Source organism: Punica granatum, chromosome 1, assembly GCF_007655135.1.
Source record: "Punica granatum isolate Tunisia-2019 chromosome 1, ASM765513v2, whole genome shotgun sequence".
In the NCBI taxonomy this organism is placed as follows: domain Eukaryota; kingdom Viridiplantae; phylum Streptophyta; class Magnoliopsida; order Myrtales; family Lythraceae; genus Punica; species Punica granatum.
In genome coordinates this window covers 10903660-10924148 of record NC_045127.1, presented here as the reverse complement: position 1 = coordinate 10924148, position 20489 = coordinate 10903660, and the positions used below count along the sequence as shown (strand labels likewise).

The 20489-nt window shown below is 38.4% G+C and overlaps 3 protein-coding genes and 1 long non-coding RNA gene across 9 annotated transcripts; 3 read left to right on the top strand and 1 right to left on the bottom strand.

Moving 5' to 3' along the window:
- The first annotated feature begins 1834 nt into the window (after positions 1–1834).
- LOC116212734 (cullin-1-like) lies at positions 1835–8399 on the top strand. 2 transcript variants are annotated; one of them, XM_031547412.1, is made up of 19 exons: positions 1835–2010; positions 2480–2639; positions 3081–3180; positions 3777–3962; positions 4151–4198; positions 4277–4480; positions 4567–4644; positions 4803–4892; positions 4996–5076; positions 5166–5228; positions 5724–5759; positions 5853–5939; positions 6022–6227; positions 6317–6437; positions 6524–6685; positions 6792–6935; positions 7089–7307; positions 7399–7566; positions 7800–8399. In XM_031547412.1, exons 2-19 carry the CDS (start codon positions 2506–2508, stop codon positions 7899–7901), a joined length of 2229 nt encoding a protein of 742 aa, XP_031403272.1. In that variant the 5' UTR covers positions 1835–2010; positions 2480–2505; the 3' UTR covers positions 7902–8399. The 2 variants fall into 2 exon arrangements, with proteins under 2 accessions (XP_031403272.1, XP_031403267.1); XM_031547407.1 differs by having other exon boundaries at positions 1836–2010; positions 2471–2639.
- A 392-nt stretch (positions 8400–8791) lies between these two features.
- LOC116212744 lies at positions 8792–9817 on the bottom strand. The gene is made up of 2 exons (XR_004157909.1): positions 9315–9817; positions 8792–9109 (listed from the first exon to the last, which is right to left on the bottom strand). It is a non-coding gene; the product is annotated as an uncharacterized LOC116212744 (long non-coding RNA).
- Positions 9818–12311: 2494 nt separating this feature from the next.
- On the top strand, positions 12312–18033 carry LOC116192310 (sucrose nonfermenting 4-like protein). 5 transcript variants are annotated; one of them, XM_031520831.1, is made up of 14 exons: positions 12312–12492; positions 12766–12969; positions 13092–13179; positions 14039–14221; positions 14627–14761; positions 14865–14924; positions 15077–15160; positions 15451–15585; positions 15799–15943; positions 16040–16213; positions 16748–16811; positions 16945–17014; positions 17270–17381; positions 17586–18033. In XM_031520831.1, exons 2-14 carry the CDS (start codon positions 12857–12859, stop codon positions 17675–17677), a joined length of 1455 nt encoding a protein of 484 aa, XP_031376691.1. In that variant the 5' UTR covers positions 12312–12492; positions 12766–12856; the 3' UTR covers positions 17678–18033. The 5 variants fall into 5 exon arrangements, with proteins under 5 accessions (XP_031376691.1, XP_031376693.1, XP_031376692.1 ...); XM_031520833.1 differs by lacking the exon at positions 12766–12969; XM_031520832.1 differs by lacking the exon at positions 15077–15160.
- Positions 18034–18498: 465 nt separating this feature from the next.
- On the top strand, positions 18499–20161 carry LOC116203191 (transcription initiation factor TFIID subunit 3; the record flags this gene model as incomplete). The annotated part of the gene is given in 7 exon segments (XM_031534860.1): positions 18499–18746; positions 18856–18943; positions 18945–19011; positions 19496–19551; positions 19700–19831; positions 19926–19992; positions 20122–20161. Coding segments are annotated over 6 exon segments (654 nt in total), but the record flags the coding sequence as incomplete, so codon positions are not given.
- Between the last annotated feature and the right edge of the window lie 328 nt (positions 20162–20489).

The following is a 20489-nucleotide window of genomic DNA, read 5'->3' as shown; positions in this document are numbered from 1 at the left end:
CCCAGCTCGACTGAATTACTTAGAGCTCAATTGAGCTTTCGGATACTAGGCTCACACCGAAAAATATTATAGTAATAATAGAATTGTAACTAGAAGAAAATAAGCCCACGAGCAAGCCCAATAGCAGTAAAAGCTTTTCTGGGCCCACCGGTGAGATATTATATCGACTGAGTACCGCTTGATAATCAAAAGTGAATAAAGTCCGGCCAGGACACAATTGAGAATATCACGGTTGGATTTTGACACCGGCTGCCATTATAAATTGGCGTGTGGAGTAGGCGAGAGAGCTGGAGGATCGAAACCTCCGTTCAAGTTTCGAGTTGTGGCAAGTTTTGATAGAATGGATCCACGGATCGCGACTCGACCTAGAACTGCATCTCCACTTAGAGGTACGCTTCCCGATCATCTTCCAGACTATACTTGATCTTTGCTGCCGTTTCCTGGTCCAAGTACGACAATTTGATTGTCGAGAAGTATCGATCTATTTCTTCTACCCAATTGATTGGTGTTTCCATGCCCAACACCCAGTAACTGTTGAAGATCAAACAATATGCATGCAACAATTCAGTTATACGCTCTTCTTTTCTTCATGTGTGCGCGCGGATATATATATATATATATATATATATATATTGAAAGATAAATGAAAAACTGACTTTTTGTGGACAGAAATTCAGTATTTCTTTTTTTTTTTCTGTTTATTCGAGCGTTCTTCTTCGAGTTAGATAGACGGAGTAAGTACACGTTGGTACTTTACGTTATGCTTGACGCTCGATTTCATCCTTTACGATGCAATAATCACGTTATTTGGTTCTTTCATCATTCAACCTGTCAAATTATGATTACGTGAATAATATGCATATCTGATACGTTTTTATTAGGCATGCATCTGATTGTTGTGCATAAGGTATTTGAATTCAAACTTTGAATTTATTTTTCTTAGCGAAAGATAATTACCATGCCGATAGAAAAAAAAGATAGTTGTTATTTAGTATATCTTTTCCTATAATCTTCCATGGAAAACTCGATAGGGATTTTTATTTCGTCAAAAGCGACATGGGAAAACTTCCTCCTTTAGGAGGTGAAATAATACAATGTAATAGAAATCCTAATAACTAATAAATAAATATGGGTAGTCTCACTAGATATCGAACATGCAATCTCTTGATTATCAGATTGATACATGCACTACTGCACTACACTTTCTTTGACTCTTGGACTAATTTTAGATGGTAACAGTGAAGCACGCAATTGTTAATACAAGGCATCAAACTTCAAATACCTTATTCCTGAATTTTCTAAACCGAACATGAATAACTTGCCTTTATTTCACTGAAAAGTGAATTAAGCGAGAAGGATTAAGTTGGGATATCGTAATTTTATTTTTCCCAAATACTAAAAATTTATTAGGGGAAACTATTGAGAAATTATCATCGAAACTCTTCATTAATCAAATATAATTTTTGTTAAAGAGACTATAGCATAACGACGTATGTTCTCGTTTAGTAATGAAAAAAATTTAAATTTCAATATTCGTTGAGATTACTTGTGCCCTTCTTAGTTGTTAGGATTTTTACTTCATTATACTAGTATCATGGATTTCCTTTGTAATTGTAAAAAAAAAAATTCGCCAAAAGTTTTAAAAAATGTAAAAGATATAAAGAAAAAAAAAAGGAAATATTGTTGTATCCTCTACAACATATAAGTCGGCTGGCATTTTTTGAATTATTGTTATATTTTATATTATATATTATACATATAAATAATATAATATATAAATTACCCTGTATAATCCAATAATAATAATAAATTATATTTCACAGATAATTGTGAGATTGGACCCGGATCCGCGTATAACGATCGGATACTGAAGACTCTCCACCTTTTCTCTTACCTCTCCCTCGGCCATTGAATGCTCTGTCGGAGCTCTTGCCTCCCTCCTCCGTCACCGACCTCCCCCTGCTGGAGTCCTCCGATCGCCTCCCGCACAGTCCAAGGCTCCTGAATCAGGTCCCACTATGACTCCGTCCCTCTGTTTGCTTCTTTCTTGCATGACCTCCCCTGCCGCGGTTGTTCTTCTCTGACGGTCTTGTTTTCCCTTCCTTGGGTCGATTCATTTGATCGCCGGTGAATTAGATTTCCTGCACGGTGGTTTTCGCTGATTGGTTTCGGTGTCTGGAGTTCTGATCCGTTCCGTTTTCTGTCCGGACGAACTGGAAGTTGCTTTATTTTCTCTGCTAGAGGTCGAAAACCGATGTAGTTTCTATTGTCCCTTGCGAAAGGATGATAATAGTCAGTGTTACGGTCGCGGAATAAATTATTGGCGGTGCGATTCCATGATATCTTTTCGTGCTTGCCGAGCTGGAAGCTAGGGTTTGGCTTTTGAATTCTGTTTTGTCTGGGCTGTTGTTCGGTTTCGCATGTTCGATTATGAAAGGATCTCTTTTTAATGATGAGATTTCATCTGCAGGTCGTTCAGACATTGGCCTGGGCAGAGTTGTCGAGATGAATGATAGGAAGACAATAGATTTACAGCAAGGATGGGAGTTCATGCAGAAGGGTATCACCAAGCTCAAGAATATCCTGGAAGGCCTGCCGGAGCCGCAATTCAGCTCGGAGGACTATATGATGCTTTACACGTAATGCCGCTCTTCATCTATTATGCCATGATTGGACACGGGAATGGAATTGAACATAAAAGGAATGGGAATAGAATGAAATGTGATGGTATTGAGAGAAAAATGTGATTTTTCAGTTTGACTTGAAAATAGGGAATATGATTAAAACATTAGACTTATTTAGCAAGTTGTCATTCTATGTATATTTTTAGATATAAGAAATTAAAAGAAAAAGTAGATGATGCTAATAATGAAATTAATTGAAATGGTGGAATGTGCATTACTTAATTTGTTAATGCCATTTCCAACTCACAAAAGTGACACCAAAAAAGAAAATGGAGTGGAAGGATGATATACTAATTCTATTCCATTGCATTTCATGAGCCAAACGTGACCTAGAGATTCCAATGGTAGGGTTATTTAGTATTGTATGACGTTAATGGTGTGTTTAATGTGTTGCAGTACTATTTACAACATGTGCACTCAGAAGCCACCTCATGATTACTCCCAGCAACTATATGACAAGTATAAAGAATCTTTTGAGGAGTACATTTTCTCAACGGTGAGTAAGAACTGATCATGCTTCTTTGTGCGTTCCATGTACTTGAATTTGGTGAGGCTATGAAAGGAAACTTGAAAGCTGAACATGAAATGAGAAAATATGGCCCATGCATTCTATGATCCTGCTCTTTCAACAAATGAATAGTTGCTGTAGTTTGTGGGAAATTTTGGATAATCCATTTAGCTTTACTATACTGACAAGTAAAGCCAGTTTCCCTTTCAATGCTTAGCTTAAGAGTTCAAAGCATCAGTTTGTGCATCGTTTACTTCTTCCCTGATAGGTTGAAGAGTCAGGTATCCAAGCCATAAAGAAATTGTGCTCCATACTGCTAGATAAGGAAATACAACGTATATAACAGAAAAAGGCAATATATTTTTTGAATGCTATATAAATTCGCTTAGCAGAAAAGGTAATATAAAGTTGAAAGATGTGCTATCTTGAGAATGCATGAACCAGATTAGATATGGCAAGCTATGGACTGTGCTTGAAATTGCGGTTGTTAGATGCGAATACCTTTAGTTATTCTAGATCCTAAGCATCATTTTTCCCCTTCTTTTTTGCCCTAACTTCTTATTCATTAATGTGCTAAAACTTAGGTGATGCCCTCTTTAAGGGAAAAGCACGACGAATTCATGTTGAGAGAGCTTGTGAAAAGATGGGCAAATCATAAAGTTATGGTTAGGTGGCTTTCTCGTTTCTTTCACTATCTGGACCGCTACTTCATTGCTCGGAGGTCGTTGCCACCCCTTAGTGAAGTTGGTCTCAGTTGTTTCCGTGATCTGGTAAGCATGCATTTTGTTATGCCTTTAATTTTATATAATCAATGACTAACTGAGCTTTTGACATGATGAACGTATTTTTCAATATAATTATTTTAAGATTTGTTCCACTGGAATGTGCGCCAATTATGCTTTTGATGAGAAGCAGCATTAATATTTTGAATGTTTCTGTATTTGTCTTGGATTTACAGGTTTATCATGAATTATATGGCAAAGTTAGGGATGCTGTAATCTCACTGGTATGTTTGGGATAACTCACTTTCTTACCTTCAATTTGCTTTGTGAATTAGTTAATTAGCAATATGTATGTAATTTAGATTGATCAAGAACGCGAAGGAGAGCAAATCGACCGAGCTTTACTAAAGAATGTCTTGGACATCTTTGTTGAAATTGGGATGGGACATATGTCCTTTTATGAGAATGATTTTGAAGCAGCTATGCTGAAAGATACTGCTGCCTATTATTCTCGGAAGGCTTCAAGTTGGATCCTGGAGGATTCCTGCCCAGATTACATGTTGAAGGTGAAGTAGGGTTGTCTTTTGGATTTTTATGGTGGAATAATTCACTCAACTAGCTGAGCTTTGTGGTATGATGTTGTTGATTTCAGGCAGAGGAATGCCTAAAATGGGAGAAAAATCGGGTTTTTCAATACCTGCATTCTAGTAGTGAACCGAAGTTACTAGAGGTTTGTACTCGCTTTGTTTGCTTCATCATGAAAAGTACGCGTGATTGCATCCTTAGTTTTTATGTGTTAGGTTTAGATTTCATGATATACCCTTTTCCTTCCATGATAGCTTTGCCCAATTATGGACATTTTCTAAGATTGGGATTTTCATTTTGCAGAAAGCTCAGCATGAGTTGTTGGCTGTATACGCCAACCAGCTACTCGAGAAGGAGCACTCTGGATGTCATGCATTGCTTAGAGATGACAAGGTAAATACATCTTTCTTAATTTTGTTTCAGCATTTAATGCTTTTAAGTTTCTGCAGTTTATGGTGATGATCATATTGTGCTTGTTTGATCTCAAATGGTTTAGGCAGAAGATTTATCAAGAATGTTTAGGCTTTTCTCAAAGATACCACGGGGCTTGGACCCCGTGGCCAACATGTTTAAGCAGGTATCTGTTTTTTAGACTTTCTTTATTTATTGCTAACATTACTAAATTTTCATTTCAGTCGTGTGATTTCTTTTCATGCAATGTTGCAGCATGTGACTGCCGAAGGCACTGCACTAGTAAAGCTAGCTGAGGATGCTGCCAGTAATAAGAAGGTAACTTCTTGGTGTGCTTTTTCTTCCCTCCAGGATGTTGTTTACATCCATGTGTAGAGTAGATGAGTGAGCTCTATTAGAATAACGCATGTGTAGGTTGGCTCTCTTTCTATACATTTAGATTTTTACTAGTCTCCTAGTCTGCTGTTTTGTTTTTATACATGTAAAGCTATTTCAGTATCATAAGTCGTCAGAAGCAATTTCTTTAATGACTTGCTTAAACCATTATCCTGCTTTCGACAGATTTTCTGTGTAGTTGCAGTCTGCATTCTGCACTGAGGTTTCTTTACCTCAATTTAGGTGGCGATTGATATAATTTCGGATATAGGAAATGAAAAAAATTCTTAGAACAAGTTTTTCGTCTTGTGAGAAACTTTTACTTTGACATGTATTTGCAATGGAAGGAATAAGCAATTTGGAGTGCATAAATTGATTTTTGGACTGAAAGATTATTAATGTGAGGAAATGAACCACATTGGTTTTGCATTTATACAGGCCGAGAAGAAGGATGTGATTGGCTTGCAGGAACAGGTAACTAGGCCATCTCTTCTCACTTTCATTCCTCAATCCTCATTGAGTTGTGCTGCATATAATTGATATGTGATATTAATCATATGTGTACAGGTTTTTGTTAGGAAAGTGATCGAACTGCATGATAAGTACCTTGCCTATGTAAATGAGTGTTTTCAGAACCACACTCTGTTCCACAAGGTTTGTGTTTTGTCTTAATCTAGTTTTCCCTATATGTTTGATTCCACACGAGCTCTTTCTTAGTTTGTGATTCATCCAACAGGCTCTTAAGGAAGCTTTTGAGGCGTTCTGTAACAAGGGTGTTGCTGGAAGCTCGAGTGCGGAGCTGTTGGCTACTTTCTGCGACAATATACTGAAGAAAGGTGGTAGTGAGAAATTAAGTGATGAAGCCATTGAAGAAATGCTAGAGAAGGTAGTAAAGCTGCTTGCATATATTAGCGATAAGGATCTGTTTGCTGAATTCTACAGGTAAATATTTGTTCAATTAAATATATATATGGCTGCCTTGTTAGTACTGGGTTTGGGATTGGTACTTAAAATACAAACAAATCTGTCAGGAAAAAGTTGGCAAGACGACTTCTTTTTGATAAGAGTGCCAACGACGACCATGAAAGAAGCATATTGACAAAGCTGAAGCAGCAGTGCGGTGGTCAGTTCACCTCTAAGATGGAAGGAATGGTTAGTGGCTCCTGGTTGTTTCTTTCATGTCAGTGTCTATTACCCAATATAGTATTCCTTTGCTGAAATAGCTTTCTTCATTCCAGGTGACAGATTTGACTTTGGCAAGGGAAAATCAGACAAGTTTCGAAGAGTACCTCAGCAATAATCCCAATGCAAGTCCTGGGATCGACTTGACAGTTACTGTTCTGACGACTGGCTTCTGGCCAAGTTACAAATCATTTGATCTGAACCTACCAGCAGAGATGGTACGTTTTGACAACTAAACATCCAGAATCGTGACTTAATTTGCTTGATTCTAGGACTGGACTTCCGTATAAGAGCATTTATCAACATTTCGTTTGGCTGCTTTAGGTAAGGTGTGTAGAGGTTTTCAAGGAGTTCTATCAAACGAAAACAAAGCATAGGAAACTCACGTGGATATACTCCTTGGGTACTTGTAATATCATCGGTAAATTTGAAGCTAAACCTGTGGAGTTGATTGTGACAACATATCAGGTAATTACTATGTAACAGCATCCTCTATTACCGTTCTCTTTTACTATGCTGGGATTCCTCGTCTTTATGGAATGATATCTGTTGGGTATTTTGCTCAACATTCAATGTAAAACTTTCTGGGCTCAAACATTTTTTTATTGTTTTGGTTCACAGGCTGCTGCACTTCTGTTGTTCAACTCTTCAGATAGATTGAGCTACTCTGAGATAATGACTCAGTTAAATCTAAGTGATGATGATGTTGTTAGGCTTCTTCACTCTTTGTCATGTGCGAAATATAAGATCCTCAACAAGGAACCAAACACGAAGACTATCTCCCCCACCGATCACTTTGAATTCAACTATAAGTTCACGGATAAAATGAGGAGAATCAAGGTATGCTTCTGTGCAGAAAGCGACAGGAAAGTCCCCTTTTAGTCGGTGTTTGTGCCAGAATCTGACCGGAAGATAAAAATTATGCATGCAGATACCTCTTCCTCCTGTGGATGAGAAGAAGAAAGTGATCGAGGATGTTGATAAGGACCGAAGATATGCTATTGATGCATCAATCGTGCGAATCATGAAGAGTAGGAAAGTCTTGGGTCACCAGCAGTTAGTCATGGAATGTGTTGAGCAACTGGGACGAATGTTTAAGGTTCTACCGCTCTTCCTTCTATCTTTAATCCGATTCTTTTGAATTGTTGGTGTGAGAAGATTCCCTCAGCCAGATTATTGGGTAGTTCAAGTCTCATCACAATCAATGCTTTCCCATTGACTGGACATAAAAGAATCCTTATGCTTTTGGTCTGGGCGTAATCCATTATTCACGTTTTTCTGTCATCGGTTTAATTTTATGCTCTCATTGGAGATACCTCTGTTTGTCTGCAGCCTGACTTCAAGGCCATCAAGAAAAGGATTGAGGACTTGATCACTCGGGACTACCTGGAGAGAGACAAGGACAACCCGAACCTATTCAGATACCTGGCGTGAGATTTGGGCCCCCCTATCAGTCCACAGAAAGTGAGGCTTTCTCCCGCCAGAACCCCCAGAAGGCCATTAGAGGTATGGCAACTTCTGTAGATTTGGCAAATTCTGGGAATGAAGCACTGAGCTGAAAAAATGCATTGTAAATACTGACCTCCCCAAGCACCAAAGGGGTCGTGTACCAGATTGGTGAGATTGTTAGATGACTACCAATTGGTACGAAAGCAACAAGAGGACCAACCCAACCGACTATATTAATCCTTACGCACCATACATATTGTTGTCATGTGTTCTTTTCTCTCTTTTTGGTTTTTCTTGATTAAGTGTTCATTCGCGCCTGCCTTGAGTTCAGATGAGGTGTTATTTTGGTTATGTGCTCGATTTGGTTGTTTTTGGAGTGGCTTGTTTCGTAGCGAGGCTTTAAGGTGAACCGAATTGAATGCTCCAACTTTGATTCGAATTTCTTACTGATTGCTTATTACATGCGTTTGCTTTTATGTGTTCTCTGCAACTTACCTAGCGAAGACAGAAATTCACTGATGTTGGTTTTATCTGGTAAATTGTCTTCACAGTTGATGGCCTCAATCAGAATAAACTGAAACATAGGTCCAATGTTTCGGGACCATTCACTGTGCTATTTTTCTGTCAGTCCCGCCACTGTTATTGTCCATGCAATAATGCTTCTAGGTCTAGTCCATAGTGTTGGATCACAATCGATTCAATGAATCAGGATCTTTAAGGGTTAAGTTTCTAGCATGAAGCTTGTGTGTTTCTATAACCCAATTGCGAAAACCTTAGTCGTAGGAACTAATCGGAAGATTTAGCTGGACGAAATTAGTTAAAGAGAAGGTTAAACTTGATTGGAGTATTACGTAGGCCAGGAGCGAAACCGAAGAAAGAGAAAATGATTGAGGACCGTATAGTATTAAAGAAATTCTTAAACCGAAGGAAGAGATTCTTCAGGGAGGAAAAGAAAAGGGGGGAAAAAAAAAAGAGAAGAAATTCTTAATCTCAAATCTTGACGAAGTGGAGCGACCTCTTGCCTTGAAGCTTGCTGTTGAGTTAGCACTGGGTGTACTCTTTTTCTGAGGGTATGTCCTCAGAAGGTTGCTCTTGTCCACCAGCTCGGGCAGGGGCCTCACCTCGGCTTTCTTGCTCAGGTGGAAGAATGTCGCGATTGAGAGCCGGTCTCTTTCCTCGTTGGTCACTCCTCTCTGCAGCACGCTTTCGTACTTTCTATTAGAAAGGACCTGGGAACGTTATAATACAGTCTGTTGAATGAGAAAATCTGTATGATGGATCAGTTATGTTCCATGGACTTGGATCGATGAGAGCTCCGGTTCCCGGACCCCGATGAATGGACTGTTGATTGGCTGGTCTGTTCTGGTTTTCAGGAATATAAAGAGAGCAGTGTCTTACTGGTGTCTCCTATGTTGATGACAGATGATGCATTTTGGACGATATGGACTGGGAGCCATTCCCCATCCTTCATGATCTGTAATCCCAGGGGGCCGTCCTTCTCTTGCTGAAGTACCGTGAGGGCGCAACTGTTGGAGCGCGGGCTAATCCCGAGTACAAGGTCGGGCCTCAAGCATGCAGGGATGGTAGTTCATCCTCACTGCCATGATATCAAACTTCATAAGCAGACGACGACATTGAAGACCATGCAGTGCGATTAGTTGGGACTTCGAACTCATACACGTAGAAGGCTGTTCATGTAAAAAAAATAAGCACATTAGTAAACGTCACTTCACTCCCCGAGTACTTCCAATAATCGAAAAGAAGGAAATCATCTATGCTATTTATTAGTATCAAGGACTCCTCAAGAGTGACCGCGTGGAGCAACGCGTTCAATAGCTCTCGCGCGCTTCCGCGTGACATGCGATAATGCTAGAATTCTCCTAGTATCAACAATACAAGAAAAGCTTCTTTTTTTATTACCTTATCTTATCATACTAAACTCTTGTTTGAGTTGACACATGTCAGCTAGTGATTTTTGCTTCTTTTTTTTTTATTATTTTGCTTATGTCTATATATATATATATATATACTTATAATTTTATAATTTATTTTCTTAAATATAAAAATTTTATTTTATGTTGCCTCTAATTTTTGGTGAAAGCAAGGTTACTTCAGCTTATTGACAATCCTCACTTGAGTCGGTCGTGATTGCAAGATGCTTTAAATGAATTTTAAGATCACTTAAAATTAACTTGATTTTTAATAACGCATTTGTTCTTGTTCATGATGATGAGCACTTAAAATAAAGAATTCAGACTTGAATTACATATATAGGTGTTAAACATAGTCCAAGCTATTTCAAGATCATATTTGATACCCCAAAGTTCAGCTACGACTGAAGTAGCTAGACCCATATTGTAAGCAAAGCCACGTATCCAACGCATCTGCATCACGTGATAAACCACCTGCACCTGCTGGCCTTGGGTTGCCTTGAGAAGCACCATCAAAATTAAGCTTGAATATGCATTTTTATTGGATATTACACAGTCAAGTAATACTCACTGAATATTTATTCAAGAGGGCAGCTTGTGGCAATAACCTTTTCCATACCTCACACGCAAACGGGCAGTCTCTTAAAACATGAATGTTCGTTTATTCTAATTGCAAGAGACTTGTAATTTGTGTTGAAGAATCTCAGAAATTTTACGATTCCGACCCTATATTTGATATGCTATTTTACTTTCCATAACTAATAATGGCAACATATAGTAAGGCCAAATAAAAAGTAATGTTGAGTATCAACGTTGGTTGATTTAAATAGTTCGGCACATATTCCGCTTAAGTAGGATCTCGAGTTCGAGTCCTTGTGAATGCAGAAAATTCATGCTTTAGGAGTTTTACCTTCTTAGTGGGCCGACCCGACTTGACTAGATTAGTCTGGACCCAACTGAATTTTCGGATACCAGAATTCACACCAAAAAAAATAATGTTGGGTGCATAATTATATCAAGGTAAGTAACTAATAAGATTGATGACATATATCTATAAGAAGTCTTACAGATCTAAGTATTAGCTTTTAATGAATGCGACTTGATTCAAGCGGTTTGACACTTGTTCCGTTTAAGCAAGATCTCAGGTTCGAGTCATTGTAAATGAAAAATATCCACTCATTGAGAGTTTTACTCCTTAGTGGGCCAATTCGACTCAACCTGATTAGTCGGGACCTAATTGAACTTTCGAATACCAATTTTTATTTAAAAAAAAAGTATTAGCTTTTAACATGTTAATATTATTATAAGTAATAGGTTGTCATACATTCTTTATTTTTAGATATGTATCTTTTTAATTTTCCCATTTCTTTCATATAATTAGGTGAAATATAATTAAGGATTGTACGTAATTTCTCAAGTTGCTCTGTATATTTATATGTTCAGATCGGCCTTTCGGCCTCAAATATATTGGGTAAACATATACATTTCATCTTTCTATGCACCAATTTCTCTTGTTTGATCAAATTTAAAGAGGCAAATTATTTTAGGCTTCTCTATATTTCCCTAATAAGTATTTTTTTTTCATATTATCAACATAGATATAAGTTTCAATCTCTTGTAGATAGCTTCCCATGAAGTTTGATTTAGATGATTTATTATTCGTCTTTGACTGTATCATCATATGGATAGCATGATTAATTTGATCATACTGCACAAAGGATAGTTTTCTCTCTCTCTCTCTCTCTCTCTATATATATATATATATATATGTATGTATGTATTATTTACCAGCTTCAAATTGCACCACCATTTTTTTTTCTAAATAATATAATTAAATTATAATACTTATTAGTAATATCCTTGTGTTAATTGAAAATGAAATAAATACTTGTATTTAATCCATAAAAATATCAAATAATATAATTATGCAGTTTAGAAAATTTACATCATTTATTATAATCAATTCTATGCCTAAAGGTATTGATCAGAAAAATCCTAAGTAAAATAGGATTTTCTTTTTAATTTTATCATTTCCTTTTGGTAATTGTGAAGTAATGACAGTCGCATCCCCCGGCCTTCGGTGTCTTACCGGCATAACTACCTCAGAAAACGTAGTCCTCCATCGGCGCTAGTGATTAGCGGGAAGATCTTACTTGAACTCCCCAAGTTCATGTGAACCATTTTATCTTGAAGTGTGTTTAGTTATTTTAAGAATTTACTCTTTGCCCAAGCTCCAAATTACAAATTATTTTAGTAAAAAGTGGGGGGAACAAAATTTCCATTCGGAATTTCAATGTTTTATAGTTTGACTTTTTATTTATTTTCTCTATCATATATATATATATATATAGAGAGAGAGAGAGAGAGAGAGAGAGAGAGAGAGAGAGAAATTCCATTATTATTAAAATTATTTTTTAATTTTCATTATTTGATTTTCATACATTTATGTCTATTCTCTATCCCTATCAAAACATGTTCGTGGTTTTAGCTTTTTCTATTTGCTGCTCTGCTCGTAGAATCCGGTCGGACGGTATCTTCAGCCCCCTCGATTCCTTCCGCTCCCTGCTTCCACTTCCAATTCCAATTCCAATTCTAGGGTTTCTGCACCCTTCCTGATTCAGCCGCTCTTCCGTTAATTTCCGTTGGTGAGTGATCTTAGGGTTCTTCTCACGGGCAGCAAATTGTTCCCCATAATGTTAGCATCTTCTTCTTGTAGTTTTCCCTGCAATCAGCTGTAATGCCAATTGATGGCGGCTTAAATTTCATTGCTTTCCCGCTTTTCCTCTGCCGATGCGGCAATAAATAGCCCAAAATGTTGCTTAAATCTGCTCATTTACGGTGAAAACTTTAATGGGTTTTGCCAGTCATTGAAGCTGGGTATGTTAATTGCTTTGATCATTGATGATATAATTTTGCAGCGAAGAGAGAGTTGCTTAATTTACTGCCCTGAGATTATTTACTCAGCATAGTGATTGCGAAATTCGGGAGTTGATTTTCCCGCGGGTTGTTATGGAGTCGGCGGTTCGAGAATCCAGTGGGGGTGTAAGCCCGGTGCTGATTCCGATGCTGTTCGTTTGGCCCTGCGGAGGCACGAGCGTATTTATGAGTGGTTCGTTTAATAGGTTGGGCTCGAACTATGTGATTTTGATTGCGACGCAATGGACTTTCAGAGTTGAAATTTGTTTCTTTGCTGCCCAAGATACGATTTTTAGTAACGGTCCATGGTTCTTGATGTTTCGTTAAGGTGGTCTCAGCTGTTGCCAATGTCTCCAGTCGAGGGTTGCCCAATGGTGTTTCAGACAATATGCAGCATTCCGCCTGGATGCCACCAGGTTAGATTGCGGTAACGGGTTGATCGTTAAAACCTTTCTAATTAATTTCTGATAATGTTAAAAACTCAGGCGGAGTGCTTAACATAGTTATTTTTATTGCTACAACGAAACCGCTGATTGGGTTTTCTATGTACTTTAATTGCACTCTTATAGTTAGAGAGAGATTTATTAGGGGGCTCCAACTTATATTAGGTATAAATTGAGTACAGATGTGCTGGAACTATCATTCAACTTGTTTCAGTGCTGGAGCAATCATTTAATTAATAACATGAAGGAATCTCAGCTAAAATACTGCTAGTTTGGCCATTTGGTTTGGTCATGACCGGAAATAGCTCTTCACTATCGGGCATCTGGATGGACGTTCGAGTTCATTTGCAGGCTGTGGCTATCTAATATGGTTGATCTCGGTAATGGACTTGATCCATTTTCCTTATCTTGGAACTAAAGAGTATTATTGTTTGAACCTGGAGCAGGTTATCATGAGGTTTATTCAAATACTATTTCCACCCAATGGAAGTAATGTTAAGGGCAGAAAAGAGATTCCTTTATAGGTAAATAGAGGTTGAAGATGAATGTGTCTTTACTCATTGTAGCTGTTAAGTGAGTGGGATCTGAAAGTACGCCTGGAAGATTAACTGTGCCTGTTTTAGGACAAAGAATCTCTAGAATACCCTTATATGTGACATGTTAAAGGTGCAATCTAAGAGAAATTCTGGCACTTGTGCGCTTCTTATCGGTTTTGCGGTCTATGCCAACTTTAGATGATGTATGAGCATTGTCGTTCTTTACTTTTAGGTGTTGGTGCATTCAAACCTTGATGCTGTGACTAATCTTGTGGACTTGATGGTCTTTGATGCAGTACAAGTTCTTTGTAGATGGAGAATGGCGACATGACGAACACCAACCTTACATGACAAGTGAGTTTGGGATAGTCAACACTATCTTCTTGACCTCAGAGCGCAATTCTTTTTCCGGAGTTCCTGCTCCAAATGTGCCGCCTCCACCTATGGATGTGGACAATAACGAGGCCTCTGTGCATTTGGTGAGAGTTAGTTATGAAGTTATAGGTGATATGCAAAGTGGTTTTTAATTTGTTGATGCAAGACTCCTTATAGAGCTAACCTTGGCCCCCATGAATATCCTGAAATGCCCAGGGATCAAGGTAAGTATGGGCCTTTTTGTAAATCACATATCATTGGCCGTATGCATTCACCAGTCGCCCTACTCATTTGTGCTGTCAACTGGAAGATTTCACTGTTGCCTCATTTTTTGTCTTGTCATGTCTAGGATGGTATTGAACTTTAAAATTTTTGTTGGCATTTATGGGGAAGTTTACTTAATATTTGTATCTCACTGGCCTGTTAGAGGATTTAATTCTATTATTCTTTTCTTTGCTTTTAGTAGAGCTGAGGTAGATGTATTGATCAACTTCCTGTTTTGAATGCAGCCACAAGTCTCTGGAAGCACATTTACTGAGGCTGCAGGAACAATCTTGGAGGCTGATATAATAGCATCCCGTCTCAGAGTTTCTGCTTTCTTGTCTGCTCACACAGCTTATGAGTTACTTCCAGAGTCAGGCAAGGTTTGGTGCTTTAACATCTGCCTGCTAAGAAGAGATTTTGGATGTATGCTTTTATTCAATACTTGAAGTCAACTTTTCTAATTTGGGTATGTCTAGCTCACAGGTGGTAGCTTTGGACATCAATTTGCCTGTGAAGCAAGCGTTTCATATACTATATGAGCAGGTATAATCCTTGTCATGCTAATATTATAAGGTACTTGAAGTCCATGTAACTTTTATTATAGTACAGAGTTGAATGTCCCCGAACCTTTGCTAGGAATTGGGTATATGTATATACTTGTATATCGTATTCACATGCTTTGCTATTTATTATAGGGAATCAGTATGGTTCCTCTTTGGAACGGGGCGCAGTTTGTTGGAGTTTTAAGTGCAATGGATTTCATTCTTATTTTAAAAGAGGTATGGCACATATGTAAGTAATATGTCCAATGTGTGCATATCTTCTTTCTCCTAGCAAAACAGGAAAGATCTTTGTTTAAATAGCAAGTATTTCATTGGGTTCGACTCCTTAGTTTTGCAAATACTCATTGAAATTATAGTTCGGTCAATTTTTAGATGCTGATTTCATTACTGTTGACCTGGTCAAAAATTTTGACTCTGCTTACTTTTAACATTTCTCCTGGAAATCATATGTTGGAAGTTTGGGTATAAGCATGTATCTTAAGGGCCTGATGAAACTTCTATTTCAGCTCACAAACCGAGGATCAAACCTTGCAGAAGAGGAGCTTGAAACACACACCATATCTGCATGGAAAGAGGGGAAAGCGTATTTGAAGAGGCAAGTTGATGAGCAAGGCAGAGCGTTCTCTAAACCCCTAGTACATGTGAGCTATTGAGCGTATTTCAACTCCTTAGCTTGTGATCTAATGAGCCAGCATTTTATCTGCAGTCTACCATATATGTCCACATGCTTATTTCATCTGCAGTCTATATCCTTTCATAGGAACATACTTGTGAAATCACTAATTATTGACCACATAAAATGTCTAGCGTAACTTTAAAGGCCTGACTCATATATAATCTACTGATATTTGCAGGTGGGGCCAGATGATAATTTAAAAGATGTTGCCTTAAAAATCTTGCAGAATAATGTGGCCTCAGTTCCAGTTCTCCACTCACCATCAAATGATGGTTCATTCCAGCAGTTACTACATATGGCTTCTCTTTCGGGGATTCTTAAATGTAATCTCTTTTTACCCTCAATACCAAATTCAGTACATTTGGTTATCTCCTACCTATTATTATTATTATTATTATTATTTTGGGGGCATGTTATAGGTATTTGCAGATACTTTAGGAGTTGCTCAAGTTCATTGCCCGTGCTCCAGCTACCAATCTGCACGATTCCAATTGGCACTTGGGTCCCAAAGATCGGGGAATCTAATCGACGGCCTCTAGCAATGATGAGACCTAATGCTTCACTTAGTTCTGCATTGAATTTGTTAATTGAAGGTGAGCTCCTCCTTTGTCCTGTCAGGAAAACCTAACGATCGTAGAGAAGGATGGTTAAGTACCTAAGAGAATGCAACACACAAAAATGAACTAGAGTTACCTAGAGAAAAGGTTAATTTTTTCACGGCAATTCTGTTCCATTACTTTTTGCATTCCCCTTGTACACAAACAGGGTTTGTCAGTTCTCAAGAAATTTATTGTAAGGTCATAAAATCATGTGAGTAGATTTGGAGGAGCTTTTCGTTGGTGTTCTTTTTGGTGCTTAAATATTTTATTTTCTTTTTATGTGTTATAATTCCCTGTATCTTAAGTTGATCTCTTTTACTCAAATCAAGGTTGAACGTGTGATCAGCACTGGAATCACTGTTTCTTTATTGCTACTGTATCGGGAAATTAATTATGAGAACGATCACCGCATTTTGTAGAGAAAAAACTGTGCAAATCATATAACTAAAATCAGGAACCATAAGAAAATAATTTATAGTTTGCGTTCAGGTTGATTTTAATGCTATTTTGCCTTTTCTTGTGTTGCAGCTCAAGTTAGTTCAATACCAGTAGTTGATGAAAACGACTCATTGTTGGACATATATTCCCGGAGGTAATTCCCGGTACCTTATGACATGTAAATACGTCTGCATTTGGAATTATTATATGCGTTCTACAATTTCTATTTTCTTTGGCTTGAAATTAGAATTCGAGTTCATACCACTATCTCCATCGTTTCTTTTCAGTGACATTACAGCTTTGGCAAAGGACAAATCCTATACACGCATCAGCTTGAATGAGATGACTGTTCATCAGGTAATTGTCCTTGTCCTTGAATTGAATTTCAACGAAATGCATGTCAAAAAAGAAATGTATGGTTCATCGTGGTTACTGCTTCATTTTGTGAATGTCACAACTTACTCCCATGTTGGGATAGTGTCCCTCTACTCTGTCAAATTTCAATTAGAAATTTGCGAGTAGGGTTTAGTAGAGCTCTAGTGTTGGAGAGCATTTGATCGTTCTTAAAAAGCACGGATCTACTCAAAAGGATTGTATCCTCTATGGATGCAGGCGTTGCAGTTGGGACAAGATTCCTACTGTTCATTTGAACTGAGCCGAAGATGTCAAATGTGTCTGAAGTCTGATTCTCTACATAAAGTTATCGAGAGATTGGCCAACCCAGGTAAGGAATTTGTATTCCCCTCCTCCAATTCTTGGAATATTTCCAGGTTTCCATTTTCCTCTTGCCGAAAAAATATGGGAAGAGAAACATGGAAAACTGGAATACCCTTCACCGTACTCTGAAACCAATTTACACTGCCAAATTGGCCTTAAGTCTCGTAATTATCAGATTTTCCCTTTCCAAATAATATCCTTGCTATTTTAGGTGTCAGGCGGCTTATAGTAGTCGAGGCAGGCAGTAAGCGGGTCGAAGGGATCATTTCATTGAGCGATGTATTTAAATTCTTGCTAAGTTAGTCGGGATCCATGAGCCAGAAACAATACGGAGGGAGAAATTCCATGCATGGGAGAGAACTTCAGTACATACAAAACTCAAGAAGCTCAATCGCTTCTCTTCAGAATTGGAAGGCCGATCACAGTCAAGTTTTAATTTTTCTCAAGATTCTTGGCTGAAGGATTGGCCTTACATGCCCGTGCGAGATTTGGTCTTGCTGAATCATTCTGTATTTACTTGTGAATACACTCTTGACATGTAATATTTTTCGGAGTCTGTTGGCAAATCTCTTGTGGATAGTAAATTATTGTTAGGATTTTCTTTCCTTTCTGGGTTTCATATTCAAGCGAATGAAAATGGCTCCTGTCTTCCTTTCCAATAAGACCTGTTACCGTACCATCGATTCTACTAGTATGGGTCCTTGATGCCTGCAAACAGGTCTCGGCCGAAAGATCATGCAATCGTTGATCATATCTAAGTGCACCAGACAATGCCAGATGAGGATCCATATTTTAGATTTCGCCATTGAAGTCATCACAAATTTCCATTTACGAAAAGGAAACAGCATCAGGCTCGATCGATGTCTTTGATTGGATTGATGGCTTACCCGAGATTTGCCTAAGGAGTATTAAGTAATTTCGAATGCGATAATACTGGTGATATGGCTTACCAGAGATTGAAATTGGGTTGAAGTATTTCCCACCGAAGGCGTCGAAACAGCACACGTTCTATTTTTTGTATGCTTTTGTACGTTGAGTTAGGCTCGATTTTTATCGGTAGGACTTTTTATTTCATTTTTAACTACCTCTCCTGAGCATCATGACCGATTCAACTTTGCTCGTAATCGAAAAGGAAAATAATTAATTCGGACAAATCAAATAACATTTGTCGCCGTGTTCTCGGATTCGGTCGGTTCTGCCAACTCCCAAGCAAGCCAGACGACTCGGGGAGAGAGAGAGAGAGAGAGAGAAGGGCAGGGGCCGCGGGGGAGACGGCGGCGGTTATGGAAGAATTGAGCGAGGAAGAGAGGAAAGCACTCCGCGGCAGCAAGTTCGCTCCACTCCCATCACTGCCGCCTCCGTCCCAGCCCAGGTTCGGCCTCCTGCTCTGATCGGTCGAGTTCCATTAGGTTTAAACTCTGTTCATCTCCTTCTCTTTTCTTCAGTCCCGACCCCCTTCTTCTTTCTGAGTCTGTGAACAGATTGGCGCATCCGGGCGGAGCCATTAAAACCAACAAAGCGGCGGCATTGGCGAAGTTCCTGGAGCGGAAGCTGCAGGATCCGCAGGGCTTTGGCTTCCATTAATCCCGAGCTCGTCGAGCTCGCCGTCAGGAAAGCCAAAGACTCTGTCGCCTCAGGTAATTCTCCTTTACAACGTCGCCCATTTTGCTTTTGCTTTTGCTTCGTTTTCAGCTGTCGAGAGCTCATAGCTATGGATTGCAGTTGTAATTTCAAGTGCTTTTAAACCTTGTAGACTTGTTTTTAAATGTCTGTTGTCTTTTAAATTTTATTACTTCATTGATGTCTGTTTGAAAGCTCTGATTTTAATGCTTGGCCGGTATGTAGTGACTTGTTTGTAGTTCTTCCATAATCGAGATGATACGTCGAGTCCACAGTGATTGTGTCTTGATGCCAGTTCGGCTCAACATTCTTGGTCGATTCTATCTCTTTCTTGGGTTAAAAGCAAAGGAGACTACTTTTATGAAAATATAGAACTGCAAAATGATCTTTGCTGTAATTTTAATGATCCTATTGTTGCCTTGAATCTTGGAGTTTTGGTTTCGAGTACAAATGGCAGGAGCCTTTGGATTGTTCTGACCTGTTTATCTGCTTTATTCTCAGGCTGTGCTTCGAGCTCAGGAACAGTTAGACATGTAGATTTCTTCGATGATCCTGAGGTTCTGCAATTTGTTCCCTTCAAATTTGAAGTTTCTTATGTTAATATATATATATATATATATATATATATATGAGTTATCAATGAAAAACATCTCTTTGGGGTGGATGTGGATTGCCCTTTTACCAAATGATTGCGCCATATTGCAGGATTCTTTCAATGATGAAGCTGATGAAGATGCCAAGCTGAAAACCCACAAAAACAAGAAAAAGAAGAAGGATAAGGATGAGAAAAAGAAGAAGAAGGGGAAGAAGAAGAAGAAGAAGAGTAAAAAGCGAAAGGTGGCCTTTCCCATCTCATATCTCCGTTAATTCCCTTTTGATGTTCATCTGTTGGTGCAACCTTTTTTGCTAAAGAAAGTCTGTTTCTTCGCAGGTAGCAGACGATCTTGATAAAACCGCGGTGAGCAAGAAGCCGAAAAAGAAGTTGAAATTGTAGTAGGTACGAGTCCCATGCCAATTTGTTCCTTCAAATTTGAAGTTTCTTATGTTAATATATATATATATATAGAGTTATCAATGAAAAACATCTCTTTGTGGATGTGGATTGCCCTTTATGATTGCGCCATATTGTTCTTTCAATGATGAAGCTGATGAAGATGCCAAGCTTAAGGATGAGAATAAAAAGCGATGGCCTTTCCCATCTCATATCTCCGTTAATTCCCTTTTGATGTTCATCTGTTGGTGCAACCTTTTTTGCTAAAGAAAGTTAGGTAGCAGACGATCTTGATAAAACCGCGGTGAGCAAGAAGCCGAAAAAGAAGTTGAAATTGTAGTAGGTACGAGTCCCATGCTTGTCGGCTCTTTTTGAGAATCTGTCGCATTTTATAGCATGGAATCTCGTGAAGGTTTAAGTCGTGGTAAATTTGTTTTTACACACCTGTGATTTCATTGGAACTCTATTAAAGTAGAATTTTAGGATCAGTTCTAGAATTGGATT

Excerpts from the sequence above, each read along its gene's own strand:
- LOC116212734 (XM_031547412.1), top strand. The coding sequence starts at position 2,506 with ATGAATGATAGGAAGACAATAGATTTACAGCAAGGATGGGAGTTCATG. Across the intron at positions 6,438-6,523 it reads CCTCTAAGATGGAAGGAATG|GTGACAGATTTGACTTTGGC; the intron begins GTTAGTGGCTCC and ends TCTTCATTCCAG. Across the intron at positions 6,936-7,088 it reads TGATTGTGACAACATATCAG|GCTGCTGCACTTCTGTTGTT; the intron begins GTAATTACTATG and ends TTTGGTTCACAG.
- LOC116192310 (XM_031520831.1), top strand. The coding sequence starts at position 12,857 with ATGGAGTCGGCGGTTCGAGAATCCAGTGGGGGTGTAAGCCCGGTGCTG. Across the intron at positions 12,970-13,091 it reads ATGAGTGGTTCGTTTAATAG|GTGGTCTCAGCTGTTGCCAA; the intron begins GTTGGGCTCGAA and ends TGTTTCGTTAAG. Across the intron at positions 16,214-16,747 it reads ATTGAATTTGTTAATTGAAG|CTCAAGTTAGTTCAATACCA; the intron begins GTGAGCTCCTCC and ends CTTGTGTTGCAG.